At 36.2% G+C, this 26,549-nt stretch overlaps 1 protein-coding gene across 2 annotated transcripts in view; it reads right to left on the reverse strand.

Annotated features, from left to right (window-relative positions):
• Positions 1 to 2,665: 2,665 nt before the first annotated feature.
• The window catches only part of CFAP418 (cilia and flagella associated protein 418), a 24,874-nt gene continuing 990 nt past the window's right edge, over positions 2,666 to 26,549 (reverse strand). Inside the window, exons 2-6 of one of the 2 annotated variants that reach the window (XM_019032885.4) lie at positions 21,904 to 21,991; positions 18,682 to 18,746; positions 18,042 to 18,107; positions 10,394 to 10,489; positions 2,666 to 7,255 (exon numbers count right to left, since the gene is read on the reverse strand). In XM_019032885.4, the coding sequence (XP_018888430.3) occupies positions 7,102 to 7,255; positions 10,394 to 10,489; positions 18,042 to 18,107; positions 18,682 to 18,746; positions 21,904 to 21,991 (469 nt within the window). In that variant the 3' untranslated portion in view covers positions 2,666 to 7,101. The remainder of the gene's footprint in view (positions 7,256 to 10,393; positions 10,490 to 18,041; positions 18,108 to 18,681; positions 18,747 to 21,903; positions 21,992 to 26,549) is intronic. The other variant, XM_031014171.3, reaches the window with a different exon arrangement.

The following is a 26,549-nucleotide window of genomic DNA, read 5'->3' on the forward strand; positions in this document are numbered from 1 at the left end:
CTCTCTATGTCCATGAGTTCCTTGTTTTGATTTTTAGATCCTACAAATAAGTGAGAACATGTGATGTTTGTGTCTGGCTTGTTTCACTTAACATAATCATCTCCAGTTTCATCCATGTTGTTGCAAGTGACTGGGTCTCATTCATTTTTATGGCTGAATAGTACTCCGGTGTGTATATGTACCACATTTTCTTTATCCATTCATCTGTTGACGAACACTTAGGTTGCTTCTATTGTAAACAGAGCTGCAACAAACATAGGAGCGCAGATACCTCTTCAATATATTGATTTCCTTTCTTTTGTGTACATACCCAGCAGTGGGATTGCTGGATCATATGGTAGCTCAATTTTTAGTTTTTTGAGGAACTTCTAGGCTGTTCTCCATAGTGGTTGTACTAATTTACATTCCTACCAACAGTGTACAAGGGTTCCCCTTTTCTTCACATCCTCACCAGCATTTGTTATTGCCCGTCTTTTGGATACAAGCCATTTTAACTGGTACGAGATGATATTTTGCTGTAGTTTTGATTTGCATTTCTCTGACGATCAATGATGTTGAGCACTTTTTCATATGCCTACTGGTCATTTGTATGTCTTCTTTTAAGAAATGTCCATTCAAATCTTTTGCCCATTTTGATTGGATTATTAGTTTTTTCCTATGGAACTGTTTGGGCTCCTTATATATTCTGGTTATTAATCCTTTGTAAGATGGAAAGTTTGCAAATATTTTCTCCCATCCTGTGGGTTGTCTCTTCGCTTTGTTGGTTGTCTCCTTTGCTGTGCAGAAACTTTTTAATTTGATATGATCCCATTTGTCTATGTTTGCTTTGATTGCCTATGGTTGTGGGGTATTTCTCAAGAAATATTTGCCCAGACCAATGTCCTGGAGTGCATCCCAATGTTTTCTTTTAGTAGTTTCATAGTTTGAGGTCTTACATTTAAATCTTTAATCCATTTTGGTTTGATTTTTGTATAGGGCAAGAGATAGAGGTCTAGTTTCATTCTTCTGCAGAGGGATATCCAGTTTTCTCCCAGCATCATTTATTGTCTTTTCCTTAGTGTATGTTTTTGGCCCTTTTACATTCTTAACCCCAAGAGCTTGGTTTTTTGGGGTTATATCTATTGATTTTTACTGTATTAGTAATTAAAACTAAGAACATTAAAAATATACACTAAGACTATACTTAAAAATAATAAACCCATTATATGTTATCACATTTCTATGAAAATAACTACATTTTCCAAAACAAATGCAGTGACAAGCGTGACATTTGTTTTCTATTTCTGCTGCTCTGTTTAATCTCTGGCTTAACAGAAGACAGCTGGATTCTCATATTTACTGCTCATTCGCTCTCTTGACATAGGTTGTTTTGGCTGAGGCCTTAGAAGAAAACTCAGCCTCATGCAGACTTATAGTTGGAAAAGAGGATAATATTTTAATAGTCTTTTCAGATAACTGTACCTATTTATCAATACTACATCAAAACTTCACAAGGAGTAGTTTCTTAAAAGTTAGCTGCAATGTAGAAACTGAAATCATATCAAATGAACTTTCAGCACGCAGTTATGTTAAAATCTATTGGTCTATCTTGCATTTTAAATGTATAGTTTTGTTATATCATGTATTGGTTCTTTTGGCAATACTGGTTTGCTGAATTATACAGATCTTCCAAATATTGTCACATTTCATTATATAGTATAAAAAATTGCTTGTTAATATCACCACTAGTCTTATCTGGAAAGAATTTAAATAATGGGGACATGCTCACAGTGGATACAAATATTTTGAAATTCTAATTTTCACTTAACATTCTGTCAGTTATTTTCTTGAAGGAGACTCATATTATTACTTTTCTGAGTACTCATAGTTTTTGTCTATCAGCTGTTGTTTTAGGCAAAAATGGGTTCAACGAAAAAAGCAGTTCATTCAGCTCACAACTCAGACAATTGCTCAAGTGCTTTAGTTGTACTTCCCATTTAGTCACTCAGAATATTTAAAAGACAAGTTGTTGAAGGCTAAGATAATAATTTTTACTGCCTTTATCAAGGACATTCTTAACTGAAACTGGCTTTTTTTTTATGGGACGTGCATAGCATCATTGCTTTGAATGGTGCTAAGTCAGGTGCCAGCAGTGCTAGCTACCATTTCCGCCATCTGTGCAAACGTCAACACAGTGAAGAAGGAAACTGTTATCTTCTGACTCAAAATAGACTTGATCTTGTGGACTACCTGAAAGACCCCTGAGAGTGGAACTCACTTTGAGAACTGCTGTTGTACAAGATACTGGCTTTGAAAAATGAGTTGGATTTTGAAGGGATAAGATGAGGGAGTATATCTGAAGAACAGCAGGTAGGCAGTTTGGTTGGAGGAGGAGGAAAGCAGAGGCAGATGAAACTGAAAAGATACCATGAAAGGCCTGAATGCCTTCATGATGACCCACTTAGGTTTAAGCCACACAGAAAGAGGCAGGCTAGGGGGAGCAACCTTTTTTTTTTTTTTTTTTTTAATAGGAAAGTTGTGGCTTCAACTTATATAAAATAAAAGTCGCCATGTGTACAGTCACTAGTTATAAATAAATGATCGCATTGCTGCTTTCCTCATAGGGAATAAATAAAACAAACATCTTTACAAATTACTTGTTGTAAGAATCATGCTGCACTATTACTTCAATTTAGACGGTATTTATTTTAAAAGGAAAAAGAATGAGAACAAACCATTGTGGAAGACAGTGTGGCGATTCCTCAAGGATCTAGAACCAGAAGTTCAATCCCATTACTGGGTATATACCCAAAGGATTATAAATCATTCTACTATAAAGACACATGCACACGTATGTTTACTGCAACACTATTCACAATAACAAAGACTGGGAACCAACCCAAATGCCCATTAATGATAGACTGGATAAAGAAAATGTGGCACATATACACCATGGAATACTATGCAGCCATAAAAAAGGATGAGTTCATGTCCTTTGCAGGGACATGGATGAAGCTGGAAACCATCTCAGCAAACTAACACAGGAACAGAAAACCAAACACTGCATGTTCTCTCTCATAAGTGGGAGTTGAACAATGAGAACACATGGACACAGGGAGGGGAACATTACACACCGGAGGCTGGTTGGGGGCTAGGGGGCTAGGGGAGGGATAGCATTAGGAGAAATACCTAACATAGATGACAGGTTGATGGGTGCAGCAAACCACCATGGCACGTGTATAATTATGTAACAAACCTGCACGTAACCTGCACGTTCTGCACATGTATCCCAGTACTTAAAGTATAATAATAACAAAAGAATGAGAACATTTATTAAGCACCTATTCTGAACCAAACACTATGCTAGTCACTTTTCATGTGTTATATGATTTAATCCTTACAACAAACTTACAAAAGTGGTATTATAATTCATATAGTTAATGTGAACGAAGCCCAAAATGTCATGTAACTTTCTAAGGGACACGACTCTGAACTCTGACTTTGTTACACCTCATTTGGTCATCCCTTATCTCAAGGCATTTGGGGAAAGTCAAATTTAATTATCATGTACTTGTATATATACATATCTAATGCAATCTTTTTTCTTTTTTGGTTTTTCTAGTGCATTCTTAAAATAGGGCACAAAATGATGTCACAAACCCAATGAAATACAATAAGATATGAAATCTCTAAAGAGATTGCGTATTTTAAATTTTTTCTTTGCTTCAGGAACTATTTTATACAAAAGATATTGCTGATTACTGGGAGCATTAGGTTGGCTGATAGAGATTTTGTTAAAACATTAGAAATATCAGCATTTGAAATTCATGGCTAAGCTTCATCACAATGCTTTTGGATACAAAGACCTTTTTCTTTCATATTCTTAAATATCAGTAAGAAAAAGAGAGAAAGCAATTCAGATTCATAGTCTGATGACATATTCTCGGGCCTAAGAAAAAAGGTACTAAGTTTACTGACATCAACGAACAGGTTCTAGGTATACACCGCCAAGTCAGCATGGCCTGTTCTTCCTAAACTTGGACCTGTTCCTTTGAATACCCATGGTACTTTACACATGCATGCACACACATACTCTCTTTACACACGCATGTATACACACACACACACACACACACACACAATCAGAGTTATGGCATACTTCTCCTCCCCAGTGTAGACAAATTATCTGTTTAACTGGATGCTTGGAAACTTTTCTGTTGACATTAAAAAAATTTTTTTGACTGGGCATGGTGGTTCACACCTGTAATCCCAGCACTTTGGGAGGCTGAGGTGGGAGGATTGCTTTAGCTCAGGAGTTCAAGGAAGCAGTGAGCTATGATTGCACCACTGCACTCTAGTCTGGGCAACAGAGAGAGACTCTGTCCCAAAAAAAAAAAAAAAACATCAAAATGATTTCAAATTAATGTCCATCCAAATGAATATTTTACTATAAAATAAAAGAAGTAAATAATACAGAGTAATTATTTATTACTTACTCATTTCTAGGCAGGATGAGGGTCTGAGAGTATAATACAGTTCAAATAAAGAAGTTACCTGGCTTAAAAATAGCTACTTGCTAAAAATAGAAAATTATTATAAATCTTAAAAACAAATAGGCAAAACATCTTGAAAGTTTTATAGGCTTTGCATTTTAAAATTATAGATGATTAGAAACTATACTTTTCTTCTATACTGATACTAAAATAGTTTCATTTTCAGCTTAAATTACAACAGTTAATAATTTATCTGACTGTATATAAACATAATATTCTTTCTACATTTTAGTTTAAAATAGTACAATATTAAAAAGCTTATAAACTGCCAATAAACATGGGAACTCACACATACATTTCTGACGTTGGGGGATTATTATAATTATTATGTTATGGAATGCCAAACATAGGCAATGTATGTAAGTTTTAGGATAGTTATAATGAAATAATAAAAGGGAAGAAAAACCAGGACAACTTTGTCCCTTCAAAGTAGAGGCAATGTAGGCTACTTTGGGAGGCTGAGGAGGGCGGATCATGAGGTCAGGAGATCGACATCATTCTGGCCAACATGGTGAAACCATGTCTCTGTTAAAAATACAAAAATTAGCTGGGCGTGGTGGTGTGTGTCTGTAATCCCAGCTACTGGGGAGGCTGAGGCAGGACAATCACTTGAAGCTGCGAGGCGGAGGTTGCAGTGAGCAGAGATCGTGCCACTGCACTCCAGCCTGGCAACAGAGTGACACTCCATCTCAAAAAAAAAAATTTTTTTTTTTCAAATTAGTGATTTAGTAAATTTGCTTACTGGAATAAAAAAGAATTGCACCATTATGAATAATGTGTCAAATTCTATGAGGTTCTAAATGTGTGGATCTTGTTGCTCTGCTATTTTTTTCCAGCAGTAGACTTCAGTCGACATCCCCCTAGGTTTCTGACTCAATTACATATAGATATACCTTTAGGGATATAATACATTTTTATTAAAAGATAAAATCTGTCATAATGTCTTTTTTTTTTTTTTTTGAGACAGAGTCTCACTGTGTTGTCCAGGCTGGAGTGCAGTGGCGCGACCTTGGCTCACTACAACCTCCGCCTCCCAGGTTCAATAAATTTTCCTGCCTCGGCCTCCCGAGTAGTTGGGATTACAGGCATGCACCACCACGCCCAGCTAATTTTTGTATTTTTAGTAGAGATGGTGTTTTATCATGTTGGCCAGGCTGGTCTTGAACTCCTGACCTCAGCTGATCTGCCTGCCTCAGCCTCCCAAAGTGCTGGGATTACAGGCGTGAGCTACCATGCTTAGTCTGTCATAATATCCTTAATACAAAAGTGTGAGGATTGGCCATTATAAGATCTATTCTGTTGCAATTCTAGACTTACTACAATAAATTTTACAAGTATGTAAATGTTCATGGCTAGGAAAAGGATTCTAATGATCAGATCTTCCTCCCTTCAGTAGGGTGGCTGGAATAAATTTAGCATAAGACTAAGAAGATTATAACTTTGTTTCAATTATTCCCTTTCAGGGTGCTCTGTATCACACATTTGAACTATATAGTACATATGTAGCAGGGAGTTTGTGGCAGATTGGAAAGCCCCCAAAATCTCTCAATGGGGTTGGGAGCTAGAAATTTTGAGGGACCTGATTTCCTGAATGTGCTGCTATTGTAGGGCTCCTCAGATCTCAGTGATGTCAGGAAGGAGCCCAATAGGTTACCTGTTGGTTCAGTTATGCTTTACTTGTCTTTTCACTTACTCACCTAATAAACGATATGTCAACCTGATCCTACCAGAGAAGTCCACAGGCTGCCTGAAAAATTATATTACTTGCTGTTTACTTCACTTGATGGAGTTTTAGGCATTAAAGGATAGAAAGTACTTGGAAAATCCAACAATAACCTGTATGTATTAGGATTTTTGTGATTTTGGGTGCATCAAACTCTTTTTATATATTATTGGGTAATCAAAATAGAAAATAACTTTTGATAGTTAAATGAACAAAAGAGGGAAAAATAAGCTAAAACTAGTAACATATATTTAATATTGTGCATAACATTGCTTTGAGTTGATGAGGTAAGATCAGCTATGAGGCAGTGTTTTTGCAAAATACCTGTAACTACTTCTGAACACCCTTCAGTCAGCCACTGATCATCTGGTTTCTGCCATGTCTAAATTATGATCTTTGGCAACAAAAGATCTGACTGGAGGAAGTGTTGTAGACACCCCTAAATGACCTCTTTGCCCTGGCCGGCTTTATCCACTTTAACTGCTACAAGTTGGGGAATGATTTGCTAAACGTATTAGCAATCAATATTGCAGTTGCTAATGAAAAACTAGATATTTGTATGGAACTCCATAATCAAACCTCTATTAAACAGAAGACAGATTAGTAAAGAATGTAGATGCCTGTTACTAAGTGAAACATCCATATATCAGGAATAATTCCAAAGTGTTATAATACATGATCTTCCTTAGTCCATTTGGTCTTCAAAAATGTATGTAGTTGTATCAATAAAATTCACTGCCTTTTCCCACAGGGAATGGTATTGCTAGGGACTATTGTCTAAACATGATGATGATTCATGGAGACCACTCTCATGGATGCATCTGTCCGAATGTGCAGTCTGCATTCTTAATGTTTACCACAAACCCAGCGAAGCTGATGATCTGTCTGAAGGTCAGTCACTTCTTCAATAGTTCTCCAGCTACACTGGCAGGCATATGCCCGTGTTCCTTTCTTCTTTATCAACTTTGCTTTTAATTTGTGGAATTCTGGCATGTTGTTCCTATTAGTAAAACAGGAAAGTTTTAGCATAGTGGCTTTGTTCAGTGCTTAATGATTAAAAAAAAAAAAAAGGTCATTGCTTTCTTTTCTTTTCTTTTTTTGTTTTTAGGAGTCTCATTGTTACTCAGGCTGGAGTGCGGTAGCACGATCATGGCTCACTGCAGCCTTGACCTCCCAGGCTTCCCCTCAGCCTTCCAAGTAGCTGAGACCACAGGCATGTGCCACTATGCCCAGCTTAAACAATTTTTTTTTGTAGAGATGAGGTCTCAGTATGTTGTCCAGGTTGATCTCAAACTCCTGGGCTCAAGTGATCCACCCACCTCAGCCTCCCAAAGCGCTGAGATTGCAGGCATGAACCACGGTGCCCAGCCTATTTTCTTATCTTCCCTGTATCTGAACACTAAACAACCTAGATCCCCTCACACTAACATTAGAAGATATGCTTCAGTGTTCTCTTTCTGATGGTATTTCTTTGATAATCTGTACTTTTTATGGCAATCCTCTAGGCCAGTTTATTGAATGTTGAAGAACACAATAACCTAAAGGGCTGAAGAATTACAAACGCCCTATCAGAGATGAAATAATATGAAAATAGGGTGGAAAGGATGGTGGTTCATCTCCTACCTCAGATACTCACTTATGCCATATTTTAAAAGCCTGTAATATGGCAAGTTGAGAGAACATTAGAGGCATAAAGATCATAGGTTTCTGATGAATTAACTATAGAAAATTTTCATTAGCTTCAATGATCTGTTTACTCATACTATCAGCAACAAAAATGTCTATCCTGAAATAAATATTAATAATGTTGAAATAATTAAATCAACAAGTAGGGCCATCATAAAAATGATAACCACTGGATTTCATACTATTATAAAAAAGACTACAGAAGTTTAATTAATAAAAAAATCAATTATGATTTCATGATAATCCATGTAATGAGTTCATATAAACATTCCATGGCAAAGAAAAGTAGAAAAAATTTTTAAAAAAGATGAAAAAATACAAAGTGAAAGGACGAAATACAGTATGAATACCAGAAAAAGAGATACGGTACCTAACCATTGCTTGTGGATATCACTGCAACAGAAGGCAGGCTACAAAGTGCCCTCTGGTGGTCAATGGGCACCACATTCAGTATTAAACTGTACGAAATTCAGGCACAATTTAGAAGGTTAGAACCTCACAAAACCTGACAGATTTTCCAAGCCAACTGTCTGACTTCAGGAAACAGACTGACTAGCTAAATGACTTAGCTAAGGGAAGAAATGAATAATCTAAATTTTAACAGAAAGAAAAAAACCCCGCCAAAACTAAGTTGTTGAGGAAAAATGTCCTTTATTTGATCTGCAAAATATTTTGAAAACTTAACATTTGATACTTGACTGAATCCTTAGCGATTTTAGGATTAGGAATCATGAATAGGCAGGGATCTAATTATGACATTTGAAATGCTTTTTAAAATGCACGTATCTTAAAAGCTTAAGGAAAAATCATTCCATTCTTAAAGAAAACACGATTTAATAGAAAAATAAAAGCATTTTCTTCAGCTGTTGTGGCAAGGTGGTCAATAAGTATAGCTGACACTTCTTTTAGAATGTTCTAAAACTTGTCTGGGTGTGGTGGGTCATGCCTGTAATCCCTGCACTTTGGGGAGCCAAGGTGGGTGGACCTCAAGTGGTCCACATTACGCTTTATTTGGGTTGGAAACTGTAAAATTTTTCAAGTTATAATTTTTCCATGTATTTTTATATTTGAATTGTGTGTATGTGTATGAGGGGCATTCAAAGATTTCATAAGATTTTCAAAGTGGTTCTTGATGTGAAAAAGTTTAAAAACTATTAAATTAGGGTATACTCATAGATTTACCCAAGAATGGCTGCCAAAAGAGGCGTAGGGGAAAGTCTCTTACCCTTTTTTTTATGCTATTGAAAAGTGCTGCAATATTACACTGTATTAATTTTTAGCTTTAAATTTTTATTTGAAAATGTCAATGTAAAGTTCAAATATATTTTTATAACTTGTAACACCTTAAAGATAGTAGGTATTCTGTAAGTGTATAAGAATGTACAAATTATATAAATATGAGCAAGACATTATGTCAGCCACAAGGAGGAAGGTAGTCATACACCAACCTAAGAGCTTCAGTTTTATATTACAGTATATAATAGGTCCAAAGCACCGTGAATACACAGGAAGGGAAGAGTTTTCTTCCAGTTGAGAGAGTGGTGAAAGAATCATGGAAGACATGTGATGAATTATACTCTGAAGGACAGGTAGGGTTTAGGTAGATAAAATGGTGGGAAGGCATCCTAAGAGGTAAAGAGGTTGTACAAAGTCAGAGGGAATGGGAGCCTTGAGTACTCTGATGTAGCTAAAATCTTGCAAAGGTGAAATATACATTGTGGGAAGACAAAGCTGGATGATGGATGGATGGGAGCTGGATTATGGAGGGTCATGAATGCCATGCTAAGGAATTTGGACATTATTCTGTAAGTGGAAGGGTGTTGAGCAGGAGGACGGTATACTCTGAGCTATGCTTTAATTCTGAACAAGGGAAGGATGGTCTGAAAGAAGAGATTGTAGCCAGAAAAACCAGTGAGGAGGTTACTTCTGCATTCTTATCCAGAAGTAACATGTCCTTATCTAGGCTGACAGCAGGCAGATGGAGAGAAGGAGATGGATGACAGAAACACAGTCATGCATTGCTTATGCTTTGTTAGGCAATTCCATCATTGTGGGAATATCAAAGAGTGGATTTATACAAACCTAGATGGTATAGCCTACACACCTAGGCTATATGGTATAGGCTACTGTTCCAAGGCTACAAACCTCTACAGCATGTTACTGTTTATACCAGCATCACCACAAACATGTGCAATGCATTGCAGTATATTACAAAGGCTACGATGTCACTAGGTGATAGGAATTTTTCAACTCCGTCATAATCTTATGGAACCACCATGTGTATATATATATGCAGTCCATTGTTGACTGAAGCATCATAATGCAGCACATGACTATATTGAAGAGGTGAAGCCCACAAGATCTGGCCGAATCCACCCAGAGAGAATATATCAAAATAAGAAATATAAACTACTTGGTACTTTTTTCAGAGTGAAGTTCTTTAGCAACATACCTGAAAAACAGATAATCACACGATTTGTCCCACATATAGTCATCATAGCTGACTACCAAGAAATCACAGGCTATACAACGCAGATGGTCACATGCTCTGTTCAGAGAAAAAAACTGTGTATTAAAGATTATTGGTATCTTCAAATACCAATGAAAACACAGTGATTTATTTATAGGATACACCACATATTACAGATTACTGAATAAACAACAGAAAAGTACAGATTAATCTGATTATAAATCTTTATACAAAAGCGTTATTTATGGTCTAAACCTTAAGGTTAAATTTTTGCACAAACCTACCTATTTTACTATGATCTTGTACACTGAACTTACACATATATTATATAGATGTGAAAGAAAATAGATTTGTAGATCTTTTAATTCCATAGTTTTCAAATTACGTCTGAGGGAGATCTTCATATAAGCTAACTTCTTTAAATGCTCCCCTCCCTACTGAAATTTTCAGGAATATCTCTACTGAAGAATATGTCACATGACACTGAAATGAATCTGTTTTTCAGATAAGCTGCTTAAGCGCTGGGAAAAGATTGTATTTGTTTGCTTCCTCACAACTTGGCATAATGCATTCATTCACTCACTTAAAAAATATTTATTGAGAGTCTGGTATGTGCTAATGAGATTCTGTCTTCATAGAGCTTTGATTGTAGTGAGAGAAGAAAGAAACAATGCTCATGATAACTAAACTATATACTAACCTGGAGGGATGTGTGAAGCAAGGTGCACACTAACATATATAGCATGATCCTATTTTTGTAAAAACGACCCCCACAAAAAATTCCTATATAGGTGGCTAGAAGTTTATAAGAACATGGAGCAAAATGGCCGGGCGCGGTGGCTCATGCCTGTAATCCCAGCACTTTGGGAGGCCGAGGCGGGCGGATCATGAGGTCAGGAGATCGAGACCATCCTGGCTAACACAGTGAAACCCTGTCTCTACTAAAAATATAAAAAAATTAGCTGGGCACGGTGGCGGGCGCCTGTAGTCCCAGCTACTCAGGAGGCTGAGGCAGGAGAATGGCGTGAACCCGGAAGGCGGAGGTTGCAGTGAGCGGAGATCGCGCCACTGCACTCCAGCCTGGGCGACAAAGCGAGACTCTGTCTCAAAAAAAAAAAGAACATGGAGCAAAATGTAGAAAGTTATATACTACACAGTAACCCTGGTTGCATCAGGAGCGGTTGAAGGGAAGGAAGGGAGATTATTATCTTTTTCTTTATACATGTTTCAATTTTGTTTTTATTCTTTCATTAAGCACGTAATACTTCTGTAATGAAAAAATAAACTCATCATTAGATTTTTTTCATTTATTTCCCTTCAATGTTCAGATACGCTAATTTCAAAATGCAAATACTTTTGGCCTGAAAGTTTCTTTGAGAATAAATGCTTTGTATTTCTAAAAATACTATTAACCATAATAATAATGAAACATTTAAAATCTATACAAGTTTCATAGGCAAGTCCATATTTTCTTTCAAACTGTTAGCAATTTATGAAGTTGCATTTCTACATTTGGAAATTCAACAACTACATTTGTACACATTTGAACTCAGACTTCGAATGTACAAGTCAGGAAATGCAAATTGATAGTGACCAAAGCTACTATGACCTGCTTTCTTATGCATATATAGTTTATTACATGATTGCACAGAGTGTTAACTTTAATGCCTTAATACACATGTGCAATTTGGCTGAATTATTGCTGTTGTGGGAACTATAATTTAGAATTTCCTGACATTTTGTATGTGTAAAATCTCAACCATAATGCTAAATACAGCTTTTTAATTTAATTTAAAATTTAGTAGTTTATTCAAATCTATTCACACCACCACATTTTCCTACAAACACTGTCCTTTGAGAAACATAAAACTAACTTGCAGCTGAGAAATCATTCCACTGCTATGATTTACTCTATTATATCATAATTAGTACCAGTCTATGGAATAATCCAGTCTTGCAAGTTGTTTAAAAAATAATTGAGAGTAAAATTCGATTGGCTGGAAAATGCCTTCATTTTATCTGTAGTACTTATTACTGCCACCATGCTTCCTACTACTATTCTCTCCCCTTTTCCACCAACAAGTGAAAGACAAATCTTTTTCTAAAATCTAAAGTCATTCAGCATTACCTCAAGCCAGAGCTGTATCTAGAAATCAAACAACGCAAATAGGCAGGATAGATTCAATTTCCTTTATGCCCTGGCCATGTAAATCAGTACTCTTTTCAGGGCTGAAATATATTTCTCTTTCATAACTATGTACATAAAAGCATATCTAATATAAAGTCATGACTCCAGTGAAAGACAAACTGTCAGGTCTTTCCCTCTAAAATGTAGAGGGAATCACACATAAGATGTCACCAAGAGCTTTGTTCTTCTGTCCAGCTAAAAAGTAGAATTCACTATTTTAAAGATGTTTACGACAGGAATGTCCCAAATCCAACCCAATATAATCTGCCCAGACACTGTGGTTCTCTGTTAAATCCTATCAGATCTGCACAATGGGACTAGAGAAACTTGATGTTTGGACAGTTTGAAGATAACAGCAGTTCCAACAGCAACATCAGCTAAGATTCTTCCCATATTACATGGCTTTCTGCTAAGTGGTATAATAGAAAGCATAATGGATTAGGAGTCAAGTAACCAATCTGGATCCTTCCTTTGCAATAACCGATATGACCTTGAGCAAGGCACCTTATTTGGGAGTCATTCTTAACAACTTTCTTTCTTACCCTCCTTAGTCAATCACTGAATTCTGTCAATTCTATATTCTAAATATTTCAAATTTGACCTTTTCCCTATAGCCATTGCTACCACGCAGGTCACAGCTCCCATCTTCTCTTTCCTGGACCACTCTAACTACTGCCCGTTGACTAGTCTTCCTGTGTCCTTTCCTGTCTTGCCCCTCCAACTCCCAAGCCATTTTCTGCACAGCAGCCAACATGACTTTTTTAAGAAACACAAATCTGGCCCATTGAACACAGGACAAACTTTTTCCAAAATCCTCAAAAGGATTACAGGACCCTAAGCCAAATGTCCCTCCACTCTCTCTCCAGCCCAGTCAGTGGCCATTCTTTCCCTACTCATTATGCTCCAGCATGGCCAGATACTCTCTGTTCCTTCCACCAGAGGAACACCCCCAGCTCCTCCCCTTCTCAGGGAGCTTCTAAACATGTGTGTGCTCTGGCTCCAATGGTCACCTCTCTTTGTCTAACTCCTACTCATTTTTCATATTGTGGTTTGATTATCTGCTCAGAGAAGTATTCCCTGACCCTTCATATTAGTTAGAGTGTCCATTATTTATGCTTATAGTATCCCATACGTTCCCTTTATGTCACATATCAAATGGAAAATAAATACTTATTTGTGGAATAATCTATTTAAAGCCTATCTCCTCATCTAGACTGAAAGCTCATTGAAGACAGTAAGTGTCCATTTATTTGTTCATCGAAATTTGTTCATTTAATCCTTAGGACCTATCAGGTGGTTAATATGTGTTTGATGAATTTAACACAAGTACCTCAATCTCTTCATTTATAAAATGGAGGTAAAAATTCTTGATCAGCATCTTGGGTTTTTCTCTTGTGGAGCAGGTAAGTCAATATGCATATATAAAAAGTGCTCTGGACAGTATAAAGTACTTCACACATAAAATTTGCATCTGCAGATGAACACATGTGTTTGTCTTTCTATGGGTGCAAATTCTGTGTCATGAAAGGGGCAACTAATAAAAAATCTGTGAATACAAACATTTACCTGCGCATATATATGCAACTGGTATCTCTTCTTACAGCTGTGCAGGAGGTAGAAATCGGGTATAATTGATTTCGGCATCCCACTTGGACTAATAGTATGTGATAGGAGCCTCGAGCTATGAAAACAGGCTGTTCTTTGGTTTACTGAAATTCCATCTAGCATAGATTTTGTCTGTGCTACAACTAAATCAAAGTACGCACAAAATATCTCATACATAAGAAAATCTTAACGAAATGTTTACTTTTTAGAAGTAAACCAGAATGTATTTTTTTTAAAAGATCATTTGTAAAAACAGAAGGCACCTGTAAGTATATGTATTTCCTGAGATAAAATGGAAAACTAGTAGTAGAATAAAGATTCTTGTCCCTGAGATATAACATAACAAGAAAGCAGGACTAATGGATGAGAAAGACACCTTAATTAGAACCCAGTGTGCCTGCAGTACCTAGCTGTCTTTTGCACCATAGGCATAGTTTTCATGTATTATTTCATTTAATCCTCAGAGTATCTCCATGAAATATGTTTAGTTTTTAAGAGTGAGGAAACAGGTTTTAGAAGATAACATCCCTTCTTAAGGCTTCAGAGCTTGTAAGTGGCAGAGTGAGGCTTTGAACTCAGGCATTCTGTCATCAGAGCCCTTCCATTTCACGCCACAGGAGTAATCATTTGCTTCTTTGTTCCTCACTGGCCAGTGTTTTGCCTTTTATTGATAAGCTAGCACAGGGTTTAGGACATGGGCATTCAATGGATTTAAAAAATCAAAAAAATTTAAATAGAAAAATCAATCTGCAGTATGTGAATTAAACAGATAAGGCAGCAGGAGACATGCATTAGAAGTTGTTCCAGATAGGGAATAAATGTAAATATACTCAGACACAGAAATACATAAGTGGAAAGTACAGAATGACAAGCATCCCAGTGGAAGCGGAATATCTGACCCAGGCTTTAATTGGAGCTGAAGGAACTAAAGAGAGAAGAGGAACAACAAGGATAACAATTTGGTAAAGCAAATAGTGAGTTTAGAGTTAATGTGAGACAAATGGCAACTCTCACTTCCCTTCTGAATAGAGGAGAGGCACTCAAAATAATATTTTAGGGATATTATCTTGAATGCTATATGTGGGTGATACTAGAAAAGATGGAAGTGGATGATAACTGGGAAACTGCTGCTGTGGTTCATGGGTGACTTGAGAGATGCCTGGAATAGAGGAGGCATGGCTCTGAAAATGACGGAGACAAGTCCCAACTGAGTTGAGACAGGTAATTTAGGACTGACAGCAACAACACCACCTCTACAGGCAGTTTGTATCTCTAATTTTTTTGTATAGAGAGTCCTCAACACATGATGATTCAATTACTATTAATTCTTCTTTATAGCTCTAACAGTAGGTAACATTCCAGTGGATTTATATTAGCCTGTTGGCTGCCTGGTGTTCCCATATAAGGCTTCTCCAGACTCCTAATTTCACTTTTGTCCTATAGCCCTACCTTCTGGGCATTGTCCTTGGATGTAGGCTGGCACCACCACAACCCTCCAACAATGTTTTTTTAACTTCCACTTCTATTATTCAATATAATTAATTTGCCACAGTGATGTTTTGGTCAATGACGGACCACATATACAACAGTGGTCCTATAGAATTATAACGGAGCTAAATAATTCCTATTCCTAGTTACATCATAGCTGTCCTATATAGCACAATGCTTACTCATGTGTTTGTGGTGAAGCTGATGTAAACAAACCTACTGAGCTGCCAGTTGTATAAAAGTAGTGCATACAGTTATGTATAGTACATAATACTTGATAATGATAATAAACTATGTTACTGGTTCATACTTTTACTATGCTATACTTTGAATCATTATTTGAGAATGTACTCCTTCTACTTATTAAAAAAAGTTAACTGTAAAACAGCCTCAGGCAGGTCCTTCGGGAGGTATTTCAGAAGAAGGCACACTGTTACTATGAGATGACAGCCCCATGCGTGTTGTACCCCCCCAACAAAGACCTTCCAGTGGGGCAAGATGTGGAGGTGCAGGACAGTGATATGGATGACCCAGACCCCGTATAGGCCCAGGCTAATGTGAGTGTTGTGTCTTCATTTTTAACAAAAAAGTTTAAAAAGAGAAAAACAGAGCTGGGCGCAGTGGCTCATGCCTGTAATCCCAGCACCGTGGGAGGCCGAGGAGAACGGATCACGAGGTCAGGAGATGGAGACCATCCTGGCTAACATAGTGAAACCCCGTCTCTACTAAAAATACAAAAAATTAGCCGGGCGTGGTGGCAGGCGCCTGTAGTCCCAGCTACTCGGGAGGCTGAGGCAGGAGAATGGCATGAACCTGGGAGGCGGAGCTTGCAGAGAGCCGAGACTGCGCCACTGCACTTCAGCCTGGGTGACAGAGCGAGACTCCGTCTCAAAAAAAAAAAAAAAAAAGTAAAAAACAATGAAACAATAGAAAAAGCTTATAGAATAAGGATACAAAGAAAGAAAATATTTTAGTATAGCTGTACAATGTATTTTAAATTGTTATTAAAAAGAATCAAAAGTTAAAAAAATAAAAAAGTTTATAAATGAAAAGTTTCAGTAAGCTAAGGTTAATATTATTAAAGACATTTAAAAGTAAACTTAGTGTAGCCTAAGCTACAGTGTTTATAAAGTCTATACTAGTGTAATGTCCTAGGCTTTCACAGTCACTCACCACTCATTCACTCACTCAGAGCAACTTCCAGTCCTGCAAGCTCTGTCCATGCTAAGTGCCCTATACAGCTGTACCATCTGAAAAATCTTTTACAATGTATTTTTGCTGTACCTTTTTAATATTTAGATACACAAATATTTACCATTGTGTTACCACTGCCTACAGTATTCAGTGCAGTTACATGCTACACAGGTTTGTAGCCTAGTAGTATGTAGTAGGCTAGTATACCACCTAGCCTAGGTGTGGAGTAGGCTATATCATCTAGGTTTGTGTAAGTACACTCTATGATGTTTGTACATGAGGAAGTCATAATGACTTATGACTAATGACATATTTCTCAGAATGTATCCTTGTTGGTGACACTTGACTATATAACAGTTAGCCCTCCAGAAATGTGGTCAACATGCAATCATATAACTTAGGCCATTCTTTCTTAAAAAATTAACAGAAAATAAGTGTTTTAGAAATAATTAGATAAAAGTATTTTAATAAAGTAAGTTAGGTAAGTAGAACTCTGCCAAAAATAGAACCAAAAGCAGCAGGAGAGTAGGGTTTGCTTAAAGCCAAACTGTTTGCCCATATTATGAAAATGCCAATGGAATGTGCTAGGACTATGGGGACAATATGGGTTTGGGGTAGGTGGCATCATGACTATAAGACTGCCCAGAAAGAGGTACTGAGTGAGAAAGCGGAGGTAGGAAGGGCAGGGAAGAGACAAATAACATAAGGTTTTTGTTTTTGAAATATGTAAACATGTAAAATCAAGCAACTACGCTTGAGAATGTTTTGGGCAATGCAGACCTGTAGCTTTGCATGCTAATTGGCCAAGGCAGTGTGGGTAAGGCATCATGTATCTGCATGGCCACTTTGCTTCCACTGCCTGGAAGGAAGTTCACTCTCCTGTGTCCTGTGGAAACAAAGCTGGGACTGGAGTGATCCACGCATTTCAAGTGGGGCTGAGAAAAGGGCATAAAATGAATAATACGTACCTAACATCACAGCTTTCAATAGCTATCTCCCAAGAATAAAAAACAAAGAATTCTTAGATTAGCTAATAAAAATACCTCTCCTTATAAAACAGATTGATGCAAAGATGATAAGAACTACATTTTAACAATGGGGCATCCATTTGGAAAAAACCTAGTAAGAAAGTATAATACATTTCTGACAACCTACCTCCATGAAATATTTGTTCCAATCCCACACGGAATAGAGCTTCCACCAAGGTACACCGGACTGCAACTAGATGTGTTCAACAGATGCAAAAATATGAAGTTATAACAAAAAATAGGAGAAGTTAATTTGGCCATGTTAAAAAAATTTTTGGTTTTATTGACTTTATAAATAATCAAATTGTCTTGTAATCAAATTGTCTATTTTCCCTAGCAAGCCAACCATTTCAAAGAAGAGATATTTATTGTAGGATCACTGCTTTATTGGATATAACCTGTACATTCAGGAACACTCAAGGAGTTAAAATGAGTAAAAGAAAAATGTGTTTGCCAAATAATGTAAGGGACAAAGTAAATACTGAAGAATATAACAGAACATTAATTTTGAGAAACTGTTCACACTTTTTTTAAATGGCAGAAAATTATTTACAATAGCAATAATCCCCCATTTAATTTCCTTTACACAAAGGGGGTCACAGACCATAAGAACACTGAAGATATTGCTATTGGTCTTTCTCCTGAAGGCCAACCAATGCTTTGTTGTTCAATGTCACTGCTGTTTAAATGGTAACAAAATCTACTAGACTATGCTCATAGTGTTTGCTCAATAGTGTGTATAATTCACCAAAGCAATCTCAACTTACCTTTTACCAAGGCCTTGAATGGAAGCTCTGACAGATGTGTTACCTGAAGATTTAGATTTTAATTTCTGTTAAAAAAGCAAAACAATAAAAGGCCATGAGTAACTTAGAAAACTGTAACATGAAAACTAATATTCCTTATAACAAGAATATTTTCTAAATGACTTAAATACAAATTTTCATGGCATCATTTTTAAGTTTCTGAAATAAAAACAATGATCAAAACCTTTTAAAGGCAAAAGGGAAGTAGAACTCCCTAAGGAATGTGCAAATTACTCTACTAACTTTTAGGCTAGGAAACTGATATATTGCCATTATTAGCATGCTAAGATTTAGAGTCACTTTATAACTCTTCAGTTAATATTACAGTTCAATGATTTAATATGAAGGACCTGCTATTTAAAACTTCATTCTAGAAAAATTCAATTGAGGAGGAAAAAAACCTCAGACTAATTTTTAAAGGCTGTGAATGTGCGTCATATGAATTAAAATTAAACTAACCAAGCTCCTGTGTAACTTCAGGAATATTAATTTTGATCCAATGGAATGGTATCAACCAATAAATGTTCAAGGAAAATGTAGAACTACCTAGTCACAACCGTACAGTAGTTCCTATATGGTTACATAGTATCATCATCATTAGCAAGCATTTATTAAGTGTTAACTGGTATATGGTACCAAACAACATAAACCAACCACACACTAGGACCACCGCCAAGGAGAGGAAGTGAGATGGAGAAAAGGCAATTTAAACTATGCAGAGACATGCCTTCATTTTACATAGTGGGTGAGGAAATTTAATAGAGGCGAAAATATTGTTTTACTATGTCTCTCAACTCTTATTTGATGTTAAGCAGAAATGGAAAAAATTTTGGTACATGTTTGAAAAATATTAATATGCACGAATCTTTCTGTTTGGGGAGCATGTTTCATGTGCCATCCAGACTCAGGCTTATGACTCTAAGCTGGCACACTCTGAGGTTTGTTGTTGGTTCCTGGGCTTTCTTGTGTGGGTCTGGGAACAGTTCAGAAATGCGACAGAATGGGAGAGCAGGAGGTGCGGTGAGGGAGTAGTACTGTCAGGGCATAATATAGCCTCTAATGACAACGTTGGCATAGACTATCTGTTTATCTATGTTTCTTTTGTTAATACATGTTTTTTTTCCCCAATAAATGTTTTACTTAGACCTGCTGTCTCCTTTGAAGGTTGGAAAACTGGACATAATACATAACTAAAAAAGGAAAAGATCATGATTAAAAATTTATTTCTTCATGATTGTAAGAGCTACTTTTATTTCAAATTAGTATATCTTAAAGCCAAACCAGAGAAGTACTTATCTTCTTCTGAAACACCTTAACTGAAAAGACAGCGCCTCATATACAGATATGCACCCTATTAGTACTTAATAAATAATGAATTGCTCAGATGATTAATGAAGAGCAACAAAATGATGTAATTTTTTCTACCATTAATTAGTACTACTAACTGGCATTACTATTCAGTGCTTACGCACTTACTCAGTGCTTAGGAAGTATTCTGTTTGCAGGGTACAGGTGACCCTTGAACAACATGCGTTTCAACTGCACAAGTCCACTTATATGTGGAATTTTTCCAACCAAACAAGGATCAAAAATACAGTATTTGTGGCATGCGAAACCCCACGTACAGAGGGCCAACTTTTCATAAGGTGGGTTCTGTAAGGCTGACTGTGGAACTTGAGTATGTATGGATTTTGGTATATGTGGGGGTCCTGGAACCAATCCCTTGAGTATACCAAGGAATGACTGTATTTAATATTGCTATCGTGTTTACATATTATTCAACTTGGCATGTGCTTATTAATTTACTTCAGGTGAATTGAAAAAGTTTAATTTTCTAAAATCTATACTAGTCACTTGATTTTTAGTCTGGGTGACAAAAATGTAAGTGGTCCCTATCCATATTCTTACCACAACCATTACCTAGGTATTTTCAGTCCACTGTTTTGCTTTTATCTTCCCTATCCTTTAAAAAACAAAACCCTGGTACTATAGTTATTTCTTAAATTTTTTTGTGATCTTTGTAAATTAGACTTCTATTTTTGTATCCTTCTTTTAAATCTAACAGATAATGCTCGACACAGACCATACTGATAAAAATTAAAATACATAAATTCTCATATACTGCCCAGTATGAAAAATGTTAAGTGATACAGTCACTTTGGAAAACAATTTGGCAATGGGTAGAAAAGTTGAAGATGAGCACACCTTATGACCTAGGAATTCCTCTTCTAGCTTTATACACCCTACAGAAACTTCCGTACATGGGTAAAAGAAGCCATGTAAAGATATCTAATGAAGGCGTAATCACTGGTTTTCCCTGTGTACATGTTAAAATTTGTATGCCTTTTCTCCGATTAAAAAAAAGGTATCTGATGAAGCACTATTTGTAATAGCAAACAACTGAGCACAATCTAAATGTCCATCATCATGGAAGTGGATAAACTGTGGCAGAGTTATACAATGGACTACTATACACAGTTAGAATTGTTTATGGTTATGTACATATGTAATGAAAGTATAAATGTATGGATGGAAAGGATAAATGGTTATCTTTGGGAAGGAAGGCAATAGAGTAGGATTTAGAGAGGTCTTAAACTATATCTTTAATTTGTACTTCTTTTAAGAAAAAAGGTCCAGTAAAGCAAATATGGCAAAACATTAATATATGTTTAATATGGGTTGCTGTCATGGTATGTTCAGTATATAAGTTGCTGTTATATTATTTTCCGAACTTTTTATGCAGCTAAAATAGACACATAAACATTTAAAAAACTGAAATATTAACAATTTAGTCATTGCTTCATGGGATAAGAGCAATGGCATTGCATGTGAGGTGCTAAGCACATTCCTACAATGAAAGCTGTTTGTTTTTGGCCTTTTAGAAAAGTGTCCTTAGATACCACAAATAAATACAAGTGACCCGCTTGATGTGTGAGTTGACTTCTATGCTAACAGCTTTTCTAATTTGTTATTCTTACTGAGAAATGCACAGGGAAACACATACTGAGAGTTTCTAATATTTTACCGCTTCTACTGCTCTTTAAGTGTAATAATTTCTTTAAGTAATTGTATTTCTCAGAATTCAAAAGATAATGGGTAGCTACTTGTGTCATCTTTAAGACTATTCTAAACATGTCTTGAAATAATGACAGAATTACTACATATTTATAACACTTGACTTACAGAGGGTTTTTTGTCCAAGTTGGGCTCTTCAAATATTTCATTAATAAGACTGTCAAGATCATCTTCTTTTTTAAATGTTTCTGTTGATCTGAAAAGAAAACATACACAAAGAAAACTTACCTGAGGTTTATGAGCAGATAAAGCTAGTATCAGAAGAGTTTTGCTTAAAGTCCATTATTAGAGCTGATAATAGAAAGATAAAAGTGATTTTAATTTTTTTCACTGTGGATATAGTCTAAGTTTGTTGAGACAAAGATATACTTTATCAGGTACAAATTCACATATGTTCTATAGTATTACATACTTGATATTACATACTTCAGACATTTACAGCTATATACATTATATTCAAGAGGAAGCTGGGTATGTACTTATCTAAATTACATAAAGCATGTATTTAATACAAAATATGTACAATAAGCAGAACCTGATATTATAAACAAAGATAATTTTAACGAGTCTTCCTGACTTTTCCCCTAAAGGTTGCATTGTAAGTCAACCATATCTCTTTACTAGAGGTGCCGAAGGTCATGTAATCAAATGACCACCTCCACCCCAAAAAAAGGTGCTATTTGTTAGACAGAATATCTCAACTACTCAACTACCTCTACCTTCTGCAGGCAAAGCCATCACTGGATTATTAATATAAACCACTACTGCATAGAATTTCTATTTAATAGCTGATGCTAAATAGCTAATAACTAAATAGTAAGTATTTACTGAATACTTACTATAACCCAGGCATTGTCCTTAGTCTTTACATGAGTATATCTTTATTTAACCCCAGTTTTGTAGATGAAGAAAAGGCACTGAGAGATTCAGAAATCTGTTCAAGGTCATATAAATAGTGGGAGAAAAGGCTTGGAATTGAATCTAGGGCAGTCCGTGCACTTAATACTATACAAGATTAACTTTCTTTAGCGTTTGTATGAAGTAGATGCTGTACATCAACTTTATAACTTCATTAAATTATTTGTTTTAGAAGACAAGTTTTTTAGTCAAACTCTCTAATTTCAGAAATGTATTTACTCTGACAATTTTTAACACAGGCCTTCTTCATTACATCTTGGAGTAAAATAATTTAACCTGATATAAGAAAAGCAAGAGACGGCTGCCTACTACCTAATGGTTGATTCTGTCTCCAGGCTTAGCCTCTTCAGTTGTACTGTAACTTTTACCCTTAATGTCTTTCACTGTATACTGGTTTCTTCCTTTGACTTAGAGGTATGCTCAAGGCTTGCTTCTTCAAAGAGACACTTCAAAAAACCCCTGTCTTGAAGCTGCCACCCTTTCTTACTCACTACTGAAGAACAGTCTATATCCACGATTTCTACTTCCTTACAAGTAGACTAGATTTAGAATCAGTTGGGTGCTAATCCTAGACGGGGGTTTCTCAGCCTTGGAACTATGGACATTTTGGGTCAGATAATTCTCTGGGGTGTGTATGTGGGGGCAGGAGGCTGTTGTATATTGCAGGACATTTTACAGCATCTACCCACTAGATGCTATTAAATAATAGCACACCCTTCCCCAGGTGCGACAATAAAAAACGTCTCCAGACATTGCCAAATGCCCCTTGGGTGGCAAAATCATCACCAGTCTAGAGATACCGACTTAGTTTAAATTATTTAATCTCTCTGAAACTCAAATATTTTATCTATAAAAATGATATCTAGATGACTATTTAAAATTTCTTTCAGGTATGATATTCTACTTCTGGCCTCTAATCCCTCAACTATAGTGAAACTCTTCTCTCGAAGGTTTCCACTGCCCAAATCACTACAATCTAATGGTGGTTCTCAGTTCCAATCCTCTTTAATCTTTCAGAAGCATCTGACACTGTTGGGTACCAATTCCTTATATTTCTTTTTCGATAAGAGGTTGCTAAGATGTCCTCTTAAAATTCTCTCCTTTGGCTTTCAGGACATACTTTCCGGGTTCTCTTCCCTCATGCAATTTCACAATTTCAAGAATCAGATACATCCAAACTCCACCAACCTAATCAGTACTGTTACAGATCCAAATTACCAGCTTACATAAGATTCTGGTCTGTTCTTAGATCACACAATTTCACAATGCCTACACTTGCCTATGCTTTGCTATAGTAATAACAATAAAGTCAACATGTCATTGAGAACTCATAATTTTAAAGGACTGTATAAGACTCTTTTTGGTCTTCTGATGTGATAATAATCTCAATCAAATGTTAATAAGCTTTTACTGGTTCCCTTTCTGACTCTGTTTCTGACATTCTAATCTTTTAAAGATATAGTTTCTGCTGAAAATAAAACATATATTTAAGATAAAATGTAAACACTTAAACCTATAATTAAATGTGAGAGGTATTATATAGAAAGCTTAAATCTAGATCTACTATGTCCTTGTGATTTAGCAATATGACTTTAGGCAAGTAACTAAGCATTGATTTGGTCAATGAAATGGGGATAACAGTATTCACGCATGGGATTGTGAAGATTAAATGAAATAACATATACAAAGCACTTAGCATACAGAAAGAGCTCAATAAATGTTGGCTGTTATTATAGTTATCATCTAGAAAGCTATATTATCTTTAAATATTCCCATCTGTATCATCCTGAACCACTTTATTCCTATTGCAGTTCTTCTCAACCCACATCAGTCTTTTTTAATTTTTTTACTAATCACATATTTCTTTTTCTCATTTTGAACACTTCAACAAATTGCATGTTTTGACCTCTTACATTAGCAGTTGTTCCTGGTATCCAGATGTAGCATGGTCATTTATAGTATTTGCATTTATAGTATCTTTTTAAGAGGTAATATTAGTATTTTAACTCTTATAAGAGATACAGGTTATACTGCTATACATAGTAGGTAATCTCCTGTTAATAAATTCAAACATAAATTGCTTCCTAGCTTTTAAGTATCAATTTTGGCTCAAGGAAAAATTTTAATATATAACATTATAAACCAGGTTGGGACTATATTTGGTATAAGGTTTAGACCCTTTGTTGCTGTTTTTTGTACAATTTACAACTACATTGCCAGATGAAAAGTTTTAATATAAATGACAACAGTACTGTTTCACTAAGGCTTTTATGTTACTTAGTACTAAAAAAATCTAATGTATTAAGGTGGGCTGAGGTACTAGAAATATTATGGATGAATTTTAGTAGAGCAAGAACAGGCATGACACAACCCATGGTTGGAGAAGATCCACATAAATAGTCCTTTCCATTTTGAGCAGCTTGCTTCAATACATCCTGCCCCTCCGCATGCTAGTTCTCCTAAGATGAACAGCTCTGAAAAGCTCCTTGATAGACTAGTTCTATCCCCTAGAAGGACAAACGAAAAGTACTAAAGAAATTGCAAAGCAACACTGTTGTGGGATAGGGATGGTAGATGCGCTAATAGATACATAAGGAATTCCAGTACACAAGACAATAAAAGCTAATGAGAGTGATATTTACAACATCCAGCCAAATGAGTGTTAGCCCATTCATAGTAATTATAGTTGTTTCTAATTTTTGTTTTAAAATGCTGCTCAGAACTCAACTAATTTGTAGAAATTTTGTTTATGTACTCCTTCAGAATTTTTTCGATGCTTTTATCTTCTTAGAGTGAATTTTTATAAATAAATGTCACTGACTGGGCGCGGTGGCTCATGCCTGTAATCCCAGCACTTTGGGAGGCTGAGGCGGGTGGATCACGAGGTCAGGAGATCGAGACCATCCTGGGTAACACGGTGAAACCCCGTTTCTACCAGAAATACAAAAAATTAGCCAGGTGTGGTGGCGGGCGCCTGTAGTCTCAGCTACTCAGGAGGCTGAGGCAGGAGAATGGGAGGCGGAGCTTGCAGTGAGCTGAGATGGGCCACTGCACTCCAGCCTGGGCGACAGAGCGAGACTCAAAAATAAATAAATAAATAAATAAATAAATAAATAAATAAATAAATAAATAAAATAAATGTCACTGGAGGTAAGCCAGGTGAACTGGATAGTAACAGAGTTGGATAATACTTTGGGAAATCACACATACACACACCAAAAAACCAAAACCAAACCAAAGAGGCAGCAAAAAAATTAACGGAGATGACGTTCTTAGATTGATCCAAAGTTGCCTCCGTGTAATTTCACAAGCGTTTCCAAAATATTCTAGGCAAGAGGCAATTTCCAAAAGATTCTAGCAAGAGTTACTGAAGGACAATATTCTTATGCAAACATTTTGTTTTTTTTTTTTTTGAGGGGTTGTAGGGGAAATGAGGAAGTGAAGGAAATCCTATTATTTAATAATTACATGGAGGAAAAACGACTGGTAAATTTGAAAGGTAGTTTTTAGATCAAAAACCAAAATACCTTAAGAAATGTCCTTAAATTTCCATATGTATGTCTGGCACCCTTAACTAGGGGGCCATGGAGAGAAGGAAGGTAGACGGTTTAATGTTCACACTAATTAACCCTTTTGTCATCAATTTAATCTCATCTTAACTCCCTGAGTTAAAAAAATAAAACAAACTGAGTCAGGTGCGATGGCTCACAACTGTAATCCTAGCAGTTAGGGGAGGCACAGGTGGGAGGACAGCTTGAACTCAGGAGTTCAAGACCAGCCTGGCCAACACAGCAAGACTGTCTCTACAAAAAATACAAATTAACCGGGCTCGTGCC

The sequence above is a fragment of the Gorilla gorilla genome, chromosome 7 (assembly GCF_029281585.2).
Source record: "Gorilla gorilla gorilla isolate KB3781 chromosome 7, NHGRI_mGorGor1-v2.1_pri, whole genome shotgun sequence".
Taxonomy (NCBI): domain Eukaryota; kingdom Metazoa; phylum Chordata; class Mammalia; order Primates; family Hominidae; genus Gorilla; species Gorilla gorilla.